Raw genomic sequence first — 11,351 nt, forward strand, 5'->3', positions numbered from 1 at the left:
TCTACATTGACACCTAGTGGTGAAACAAACGACCGGACGTCCTATTTCCTTTTAACTGGTTTGATGGAGAGAACTGATTTTAATTCGGCGCTCAGTTGGTCCAGTCCTCTGTCACTCCGAGTCCTCAGCGAATAAGAAAAGAACGAGGCGGCCGAGGAGAGGGTTGCCAGGTTTGTGGGAAACCCGCATTCTTATTCTCTGTTTTAATCAGGGTGCAATGATGATGTTGTCAGGCTGTGTTTTCTACTAAATGGTATATTATTTTAATTTGCTTGCTGTTGACAATAAACAACGTGGAAGCCAATTTCTGACAGAAAAACAATTCTACAGAAAGTTAAAAGTGATTGAATTAAATCATATACTAGATCCAAATGTTGTCGTCTAAAATCAAGATTATGAGACAATAACTCAAACGTACAACTCTATAAGTCAAATTAATTATAGTGTGTCTTTCTATAATTTTGACTTAAAGTATGTTAAGTCATTTTCTTAACCAAAACCAACATTTAACAGTACTCTGCTGTATTTTACATTTTTGCAATCTGCATGCATTGCTCTATGTAGATTCTTTGTATTTGTGTTCCTTTTATTTTTTGCAGTTCTTATATTTTGTGTCGTGTGCCTGAACCTGGGACTAAGGGACCCCTAAAGTCTGATGCCTGTTTGTCCCTGGGTATATGGAGCTAAATCAGGGCCATATGTCTTGTTAACTCAAAGAAAATGTTTGAAACTGAAAGTTCAGGTTTTGATCTTGAACTATGAAAAATAAAAGTGTTTTCAAAAGAAAAAAAGGGCAGGAAAAAAAATTCAAAACAAAAGTTATTTTGGTTGAATTGTGGAATTCCTTTGAATGACTTGAATTTTCATTTTTCACTTTCATAAATATTTTGATATTTGAGGTCTCATTTTCTCTTTTGGTGTCGACCTGAAATCCACCTGAAAGTGAAAAAAGTGACGTGTGAAAATGTTATTCTGAATCTGGAAAAAAAATGAGACCTCAAATATCAAGATATTTGTGAAAGTGAAAAATGAAAATAAACAAGTCATATCAGAAACATGCTCAGAAGGGGGACAGGCCAAACCGTAACTGGCAACCCAGCCTCGGCTCTGGGTGCATCTGTAAGTTGTCGCCATCATCTGTGGCTGAATGTTGACCGAGCTTCAAGTCAGTCCGCCGGCGAGACAATCCACCTCTCGTAGTTTCCCCCGTCGGGTCTCCGCGAGTCGGTGCGTCGTAACTTACCGGTAAATGCGTTTAGCATTTTTCATTGTTTGTACTGTGGACGTGAACTCGCGTTAGTCGAGGGGGCTGGAGTCTTGAGGAGCGGCGAGGGGCGGCGGGGCTGCTAACACGGACACAACCTCGCAGCCGAACCAGCTAGTTAGCTAGCTAGCTAGTTAGCTAGCAGGTAAAGATCCAGATCCAGTCGAACTGGTGGAACCTACGGTTGGTTGTGAGTCAGATGGTCGCCGGTGGTTGTCAAGTCAGTCGCGCACCGCACGCCAAGGAGCTAGCGGCGCCGCGGGGCTAGCTGCGACCGCACCGAGACGCCGAGAAAGATCGTCGGGGCCAGCGGAAGCTCGAATCGTCAGCCCGGAGGATTTGTGTCCTCGACGGCGGGGAGTCTCGTGAACCTGGAGCTGGCATCGTCGCACTCAGCCTGCATTTAACACGTACGTCCACGTCTGAGTGACAGACAACTCGTCTGTGTGACGCGGTTCACGATGGCCTCTCCTGCAGGGGGCTATTTCAGCTAACTGCTTCTGCAGAGTTATACTGTTAGCCAAGCTACAGCTAGCAAGGAAGCTAACAAGTAACAACAACAACAACAACAGTTAAGGAATCTGTGTGTGTGTGTGTGTGTGTGTGTGTGTGTGTGTGGTCGGTGATGCTCATGTCGTGTCTTGGACAATCTCTGAATCGTGCAGCGGGCTGCTGTGCCTGACCACCGGGAGGAGACGGGATGTCCGAGGGAGACAGCAAGCAGGCCCCGGACGCCGTCCAGGAGGGGAAGCAGGAGTCGGCGGCAGCGGCGCCCGCGGGTCAAGGGGTGTCGTCGGTGTCTCCGCCCGTTTCCATGGTGACGCAGCCTCCGGCCACCGCCGCCACAGAGGACGAGGAGGAGGAGAGCGAGGATGAGTCGGAGATCCTGGAGGAGAGCCCGTGTGGACGCTGGCAGAAACGCAGAGAAGAGGTATGGCACATATGTCTACGCATGAGTCATGTTTATCCTTTTGTATTATTATTAAGTTAAGAGATACAACTGATTGCATTGCATTGCATTGCATTGCTTTGTTTTCCTTCCTCAAGGTGAATCAGCGCAACGTCCCCGGCATCGATAATGCGTACTTGGCCATGGACACGGAGGAAGGAGTCGAGGTGGTGTGGAATGAGGTCATGTTCTCAGAGAGGAAGAATTTCAAACTACAAGAGGTTGGTACACAGAAAGCAGAAAGATACACTATACATTGCAGCATTATCTTGACATGTAAGATAATAATGCTCATTATGAGGATGATGTCGGGAGGAGGCGAGAATTTATACCTGCTGGGAAATAAATAACTTGTTTTTCTGTGAAAGCTTGTTTTATTCACTGTGATCTTACTAACAATGTGGACGCCTGCCCCCCTTTTTCATTCCCCATTTGGCTTTAAGCGCCTTAGGCAAGTGGCCGGACTTGTTGCTGCCAGCAGCGTAGCAAAGAACAAACTCTACCTAAGTAGCTGCAGAGACAACTTTCAGAAATGTGGAGGGGAAGATGTGAGCAGCAGACCAGTGGTGGTTAAAGCTTTTGCTTGTGAATACCTTTAGGCAATTTATGGACTGAGCTTGATTGTTTTGCTTCATCCAGATGGGGTTTCCACCTACTTGTAAAATAAAAAATAACAACTTTAAAGTTTGGGTAAGGCTTTGGTAGACTTGTGGTTAAAAACTGATCTCAGTTTGACTCCCTGTGTGTGTGTATGTGTGTTTATCAATGAGTTATTTCCTCTTTTTCCTTTTTCTTCTACAGGAGAAAGTTAGAGCCGTGTTTGACAATTTGATCCAGCTGGAGCACTTGAACATCGTGAAGTTCCACAAATATTGGGCGGATGTTAAAGAGAACAGAGCGAGGGTATGAAACGATCTAAGAACCCCCCCCCCCCCCCCCCCCCCGTCTTCGAATCACAAACAGTTAGAGTTCAAAGACCTTTTTGTGCTCAACCTTTTCTGTCGCTTTTTCTTATGTCTGCAGGTCATTTTCATCACAGAATACATGTCCTCAGGAAGTCTCAAGCAGTTTTTGAAGAAGACAAAGAAAAACCACAAGACCATGAATGAAAAGGTATGCAAAATTATTCTGACAAGAAAACATTTGTTTAGCTTGTTTTTTTGAAACAAAACAAACAATTTTTTCTTTGCTGATAGGCCTGGAAGCGCTGGTGCACACAGATACTATCTGCTCTCAGGTTAGTCTGACAGAACGGTTCGTTTTCATTTTCAGTGAAAGAGGCAAACATTTTGGAAATTGCCACTGTCAATGATCTGGAGGCATTTTTTTTAACCATACTGCCCTCTGTCTCTCGTCTCCAGCTACCTGCACTCCTGTGAACCTCCCATCATTCATGGCAACCTGACCTGCGACACCATCTTCATTCAGCACAACGGCCTCATCAAGATCGGCTCAGGTAGGCCTCAGAGATCACTTGAAGCAAGAGAGATCATTTTTTTCCCAGAGACTTAACACAACTATTTGTAGAGACTTGTATTTTGGACCCATTGATGCAGCATTTTTGTTAGACCAAACATCCATGTGAACAAAAAGTTCAGCTTTATATACAGAGAGAAATTAATAACAGCCCGCCTACAATCACAATCATTGATTACTAAATTAATCGGCAACTATTTTGACAATCGATTAATCGGTTCTAAGTTTTAATGAAAAAAGAAAATCTCTGATTTCGGCTTCTTAAATGTGAATGTTTTCTGGTTTCTCTGCTCCTCTATGACAGTAAACTGAATATATTTGGTGTGTGGACAAAACAAAAACATCATCTTGGGGGTGTTGGGAAACACGATCAACATTTTTCACCATTTTATGGACCAAACAACTAATCGATGAATCAGATAAATCGATTATGAAAATAATCGTTAGTTGCAGCCCTAATGATAATACCTTTTTTTTTTTTTTTTGTCTTTTGGCATATGTCTCCACCTAGTGGCAAACCCAGACCACTTACAGACACTAAAGGAAGTGCATTGCAAAAAAAGCTAAAATATGTATCACATAAATCCTATGTGGACGTAAGACTTTTCACTAGGATATTTTGCGTCTTTTAATGTATGCATATATTATTTTGTGTCATGATTTTCTAGTTATCATTCTAGCTTTTTTGTTCACATATGAATTAATAAAAATAACTCTAACCATACACTATCCACTTTTTCCGCTTTGCATCCAGTGACGCATATCCCTCATCAGTCATTCGATGCTGCCGTTTCTACTGTCACTATTAGCCTGATATGTAGTATTAGTGTAGTGAAGTCGTTTCCCCTCTGTTCTAGTTGCTCCAGACACCATCAACAACCATGTGAAAACCTGTCGGGAGGAGCAGAAGAGCCTCCACTTCTTCGCTCCGGAGTATGGAGGTAAGATTCCACCGGTGTGTTTTTTTGTCTCGCATACAGCTGCTGTGTGCTGTGGCGGCGTTTTTCTCTGATATTGATCAGCTTTTCATCTCCTTTCAGCTGTTGCCAATGTTACCACAGCCGTGGATATCTATTCCTTTGGAATGTGCGCCTTAGAGGTGAGAGCACATTCTTCTTCTCTGAGCTGTTCGAGTCACGTGCTGATGAGCAGAATCACTCATTCCTTTATTTGTGGTAATTTACTAAACACAATAAGGGATCATAGTTTTTCTGAATGTCTGATTAGTAATGGAGTAATGGAGAGAATCCAGGATGTCTCTTAACTCTGTGTTTTGTAAGAAGGGAAATGTAGAAATATTTTTTTCTCCTTATTGTATGATAAGAAAATGTTGGCCGAGGTGGGAGGTGATGGCCAGTATCTTCAAAACATTTCATTTAACAAAGGAGTGGCTGCTGTTGCTGCTGCTAATTGAAATTTTGTGTTTGTATTTATGGATCGATTGTAATCTACACCTTTCCTCTCCTTCTCAGATGGCCGTGTTGGAAATCCAGAGCAATGGAGATTCGTCTTATGTGTCCCAAGAAGCCATAAACAGTGCCATTCAGTCGTTAGAGGACGCACTGCAACGGGTGAGCAGAAGAGAGCAAAGCATTTCAACCTTGTTAGGCTGTTTGGGAGCGAGATTGACAAACTAAAGTTTTTTTTTGTTGTTCTTCCAGGAATTTATCCAGAAATGTCTGGAGGTCGATCCCAGTAAGCGACCCACAGCGAAGGAGCTGTTGTTTCACCAGGCCTTGTTCGAGGTGCCCTTACTCAAGCTTCTGGCTGCGCACTGCATCGTCAGCCACCAGCGTGAGTATAAAAAAAACCCACACGTACAGATCTATCTAATGTTTTATTGGTCTATTTGGTTTAAAAATACATTGTTAATGAAAGCAGTGATAAGTCACACGTTCCAGTGCTGAACCTTTTTGTGTCAGCTTCAAATCGTAGTGAACATGTCGGAAGCTGCCAAATACACAGACAATAATCTACAGTACAGCTAAGAATAATATATTATCCCATAAAGGTCAAATTGGCCATTTTGTCTATTTGCTATTTGCCATATAGGACATGAAGCCCCAATACCCACCATGCACGGTCACAATAAGTAATGTGTAGCATCGAGAAAATGTAAAAAAATGAACCATCGTGGGTTTGTGTCTAATTGAAGGTTTGTCTGTTCATGTGTAGATATGATTCCAGAAAATGCTTTAGAGGAAATGACAAAGAACATGGACCCAAATTTGGTGATTGTTGAGGCCAAGGACGGAGTTCAGATGAAGTAAGTCCCCAGCCAATCGATGGAAGGAGAAAAAAAAGTCTTCACTTAATCCTGCTGAAATTCACATATGTTATATATCACTAAGAAGTTTCTGTCGTCATAACAGATAACATTACAGTTAATGCCAGTTTAAATAATGTTAACTTATCTGACTGTTCAATGGGAGATAAAGGGAAAGTTGTCCTCGTGTCACCCAGCTCTGTTTTAGTGACACTGACTGTATATTCAGATTTAGTAACAGATTCGTCTTGTTGTGTTTCAGACTCTCTCAGTTTCCTGCTCTTGAGCTGGACAAGTTTCTTGAAGATGTGAGGTAAGAAAAGAAAAAAGTGGTGGTGGACATGGACAGTAAAATGAGACCTGTTCTTCCTCTACTGGAACAACTGAGAGTGAATTGTTAGTGTCGCATGTTTTCATGCTCGGTAACATCCCAATGTACAGGATACAACTGCACATGAAATCATTTGCAGTTGCCATATTGGGGGGAGAAAAAAAACCTGCTAAAAAAGTTGAACTGGACTGCCTCTTTTTTGTCTTTGATGCATCAGGAATGGGATCTATCCTTTGACTGCGTTCGGGGTGCCGTGTCCACAACAACCTCAGCAGGAGGCGGTGAAGTCGCCCATCGTGCCCCCCTCAGTCAAGACCCCGACTCCTGAACCCGCAGAGCTGGAGACCAGGAAGGTAAGAACCGACACGAAGGGGTGTGACGCTAAACTGCAGCTCACGGAAACTAGATTTATTGTGATCAGAAATCAGATTTGATTTTAGGATTTTGCATTGAACACTCTTGCATTGAAAGTCTCTGTATGCTCATATGCCAGGTCCTCCAGATGCAGTGTAACATCGAGCCTGTTGACGAGGGCGCCAAGCATCATGTGAGTCACGATTCTGTCTGTCTGATGACGAGTGATCTCTCACTTTTTAAAGTGTCTCTATCTTTTCAAACAATTTTCTTTGTTCTTCTTTTTTTTCCAGTTGACCTTGCTGTTGAAACTTGAGGATAAATTGAACAGACACTTGAGCTGTGATTTGTTACCAAGTGAGTATTTCTGTAAGATCTGTTAATAGACTTGGCCTGCGCACACACTTGTTTTCACAATCAGACACTTAAAAGTTTGGAAATTCTCCTAGTTGAACAATGTTAACAATCCACTGTGGAGTTTTCAGTATTATACTTTTAGCTTTGTGTGTACCTGTATTTAAAAAATGATATATAAAATGGGTTTCATCAGTTTCTCGTATCACATCGGCCCTTTGTTCTTATGCTGTTATGTTCTATGTGGATGCTGGTGGATCACAGACAGACACAACATGGGAAGCTGTTCATAAAAACCTTACCTGACAGTGCAACCAATCTTCAAAAGTCCAACTTTGCTTGCAAAGCACTTTCATAATCGCAGCAAAAAAAAGTGACAGACCGTGTTGTTACCCAGCATGTGAGTACTCAGCCTGTCTTGTGTTTGTGTCCAGATGAGAACGTGCAGGAGCTGTCTGTGGAGCTTGTTCAGCTGGGATTCATCAGTGAGGTAAGAAAGAGTTCATCACCACCTCCCCTCTGAGAACTCAACACTTTAATTATTAGTGCAATCACAACATCCTGGTAATCTTTTGACCGCCCCCCCCGTCTCCTCATTTCAGGGCGACCAGCCGAGGCTTGCATCCGTTCTTGAAGAGGCCTTCTCCAAGTTCTACAGCCGGAACGGTTCGCTCAACCCGGTGACCGTCTCCTCGTAGCAGAGGCCTTCCTCCGTTCAGCCCCTCCTCATCCTCTACAGCAGGACTAGCTTTTTTGCTTCACCCCTGAGTTGCAAGGAAAAAGCTTTTTGCGAGGACGGAGGAGGAAGCCTTGGTCTGATTGCAGATTCCTGCAGCCTGTCCTCGTATCTTCTGGTGGGAAAAGTTGCCACTAAGTGGTTGTTGGCTTTCTATCTTTTTCTCCCTCCCACCTAATACAGCCATCTGCTTCTCTTTTAAAAGAGGAAATCCTAGTTGCAATTTAAGGAAAATACAAATGTTTTCACTTTTATTTGGCTTATTTCAGCTCTGAGTAGAGACGAGATGGTCGAGGTAAGCAGAATAAAACTTGGTAACAGCCGTATTTTCCTTAAGTCAGTGTTAAAAGTGTATTTTAAACATTTTTACTTAAAATAGTTTAATAGTTGTCTGTATGAAGAAAATATTTTTTTTTGTCCCGGCATACTGAAGTGTATGTATTATGGTGTTGTACGGTTAAGTCTGGTCCCTTAAACTTATCTCTCTCGCGGCGGTCGAGGCGACATTCTAGCTTTATATAGATTGTTTTTTTGAAGACGCATCAAATGCATCGAGCTCTAAAATCCAAGGCCAATACCACTTCAACTTAGTCACGAAAACATGCAGCTGCAACGCAATCTGAAGAGCTACCGATGAAATATTAAAGATCAAACTATTTATTTGTGAATCCTTTCTTGAGTGTGTACTTGTACTTCACTTCCAGCACTAAAGGCCGGTGTTTGTTTGAATGTAATGCTTTTACTTGCCACCCTTCTTGAAATCACGCTGTTATTGTCTATGGAAAAGGGGAGTGTCGACTGTGGTCCAACTATTGCTCGCCCATTGCAACACTTTTTATGGTTTATGGGTTGGACAATGTCTTTTGGTGACACTTCACGCTGGAGAGGCTGGTGTCAGATCCATATGAAGACGCGTTGGTGTTTTCAGCTCACGATGCGATAGTTGTCAACAGGTCTGGTGGATGCATGTTCGCTCTTCCATGTCTCGGTGGCAAGGGATGCATGCGACAAACTTTGCTTCTGGAGTTGTTTTAAGTTCTCTATTGTTTTTCTTTCAGTGATGGGTTCAGGTAATTCATCACGCAGAGAGAGTTTCATCAGCGTAGGGCCGTCGACGTTTTGATTTCGTCTTTCTGAAGCATTCGAGTTATTCTGCCCGACACCACACCTAAAATGTGCTCTCACCACGTAGAAGTTCAGTTATTGGCTCAGACCAGTCTTTTCTGTTATCTTTTTGATGGATCTCTGCTAGTTTGCACTACTGTAGGCTTTTTATATCCTGTTGGAAAGTCCCCGTGGCCTCTGGCTTCTTCTCGCCAACAGGAGGAAGTGAGATGATTTGGAAACGGTGTCTCAGAGTCTCGCTACTACTCTGCTCTACGCTGTGACTACCTTCTTGTTAGGATGTGTAGATACTGCGAGAGATAGAAGTGTGGGTCTAACTGGCATGCTTGTGACCATCTTTTACACTGTACGCTGGACACTGTGCTCTGTTTCTGCTACACATTTACCCCATTTTTTTTCACCTGAAATAAAATTAAAAAAAAACTATCAGCACTTAAGGTCATTGTTTGGCGTCGCCTCACATTCATCACAAGTTTGTGGCAGTTTGTTTGAAGGGATTTTCACTAATAGATGAATCCCACACATTCAGCTTTACACTGAAATGTGAATTCTCATCGTCAAGGAAAGTACAAAAAGCAGTTTTTGTTATGTAATGTAAAAAAAACAGTGCTTCCCAACCCAACATTGTCCCAACTATTTCTGTTTAGATGCTTATTAGACAAAAAACTTGTTTCCGTGATAATTATTGTTAATTATTTGTGAGTTTCACCTCACTTTCACCCATAACAGTATTGAATCCGAGAAGGAAACATCATTCATTGATTGAACTGTGTCAAAAACCATTGGACAAAAACTAAAAACGTGTATACTAGAAAGTGTATCGGTGTGTTACTCACTGTAATATTCGATTATGAAGTTGCAACGGAGTTCATTTGAGTGAAATAACGTACACGCAGACACACAAATGAGTGAAACAAATCCACTTGTTTCAATTATTTATACAAAAAAACCATCCTGGTGTGTCGGGAGTGTGATCTCTTTCCCTCGGAGCATCACCGTCTGATTCAACAATTATTTGTTCAAAATTTTTAAGAAACCGTAGCCCTTGTACAAGTATATCCATGTACATACTTAAAGTCACAATGTGTGCTCGAATAACAGCTGAATAAAACACACTTCATGCTGACAAAACACATTTGCCGTACAAAATTACAGCAGTATAATAAAAGTACAGCGAGACTAAAAAATATTTTTTATATATATATAAAACGCCCTAGAAACACACTCTAAATAAAAAGCTACCAAAATGGCGACATCCAGTTCATGAGTGTTTTTCAGCGGCGCAGGAATTTTTCCAATTCTGTACATTGTGAGTACAAAAACAAACAAACGATGAAACTACAAAAACAGTACATAGCACTTCAAATTCAAACACATTACTCTTTCACATAAAATGTGTGTGTTTTACTTCCCCAGTTTGAAAGTAATGTATATAGGCACAGTAATTCAATTCACGATCCACGTTCGGTCAACGCCATTCATGGTTATTCACAACTCCACTTTAGCTTTTAAAAATTGAATTCTGGCCAATCACAGTTCACTTATTTCCACACTTTTCTCAAACTTCTGCCATATGTTTTAAAAATGTAGTTATCAGCTGTCGGTGGAAACAAACAGATAATCACCCGCTCACAGTGAGCTCCTTCTACTGCATCTCCTCAAAGGACAATTCAACATCACCTCATTGTTCAGGGGGAAACGCCCACTCTAGAAATTTCATACAAAGTCATCACCCCTTAAATATCAGTATTATCACTTTCTCATTTAAAAAATCATATCATTTTAAATTTTACACTGTTAATTCAATGAACTTGTAACTTTTGTCTGAATTTCAGCACAACTCAAATAATCCTAATCCCCTATTAACAGGCGCCGACAATAACCTCTTGTTGCGTACCTGCAGTAAAAATTTAGGATGTGCTGATGTTGGTTAATAAGATTTATGCTTTCAGAAAACACATGTAGAACGTTTCATCAAATAAAGGTGTACCGTATATTGTATAGTTCATAAAAAGAACTATTGAGATATGGTTCACAGTTTTGAAAGCTAACTATTGAAGTTTGAAATTTAAAAACACTTTGGAATGTGCACCTTTTATCCCCCACAAAAGATATTTTGATATGTCATAGTAAAAAAAAAAAAAAAGCACAGGAGTAAATGATAAAAATAATGACGTCTGAATTCTCTTATGCTGCTTCAGTTCAAGGTCCCTGGTTCACTGTCACACTGTCATTGTTCATTACGATATTTAGAATAGAATAAAGTCACGTTGCTGTCAGTAAAAACGTCTGCTCTTCCTATTACAAGTAAAAAGCCCAATTAAATAACGTTTTTCTTATAAGCAACAAAATAATCTGGCCATGATATTTTGACAGATTTGATCAGGATCAGTGAGATCACGATAATCCAATAACTACATTGTACATAATCGTCTTTTAGGTCTTTTAAAGCTGCAGTAGGTAACTTGTTAGTGGGTGTGTAGCGTAGTGAGATTT

The 11,351-nt window shown here is 41.3% G+C and overlaps 1 protein-coding gene across 2 annotated transcripts; it reads left to right on the forward strand.

The window, feature by feature from the left end:
- The first annotated feature begins 1,096 nt into the window (after positions 1-1,096).
- On the forward strand, positions 1,097-9,292 carry nrbp1 (nuclear receptor binding protein 1). Of its 2 annotated transcripts, none has more exons than XM_035617802.2 (18): positions 1,097-1,245; positions 1,930-2,195; positions 2,312-2,434; positions 3,015-3,116; positions 3,237-3,326; positions 3,410-3,450; positions 3,575-3,669; positions 4,547-4,630; positions 4,730-4,788; positions 5,162-5,260; positions 5,351-5,483; positions 5,865-5,955; positions 6,218-6,268; positions 6,504-6,639; positions 6,780-6,833; positions 6,934-6,997; positions 7,429-7,484; positions 7,597-9,292. In XM_035617802.2, exons 2-18 carry the CDS (start codon positions 1,965-1,967, stop codon positions 7,690-7,692), a joined length of 1,605 nt encoding a protein of 534 aa, XP_035473695.2. In that variant the 5' UTR covers positions 1,097-1,245; positions 1,930-1,964; the 3' UTR covers positions 7,693-9,292. The 2 variants fall into 2 exon arrangements, with proteins under 2 accessions (XP_035473695.2, XP_047184705.1); XM_047328749.1 differs by having other exon boundaries at positions 1,114-1,674.
- The last annotated feature ends 2,059 nt before the right edge of the window (positions 9,293-11,351 follow it).

This window comes from Scophthalmus maximus, chromosome 18 (genome assembly GCF_022379125.1).
Source record: "Scophthalmus maximus strain ysfricsl-2021 chromosome 18, ASM2237912v1, whole genome shotgun sequence".
Taxonomy (NCBI): domain Eukaryota; kingdom Metazoa; phylum Chordata; class Actinopteri; order Pleuronectiformes; family Scophthalmidae; genus Scophthalmus; species Scophthalmus maximus.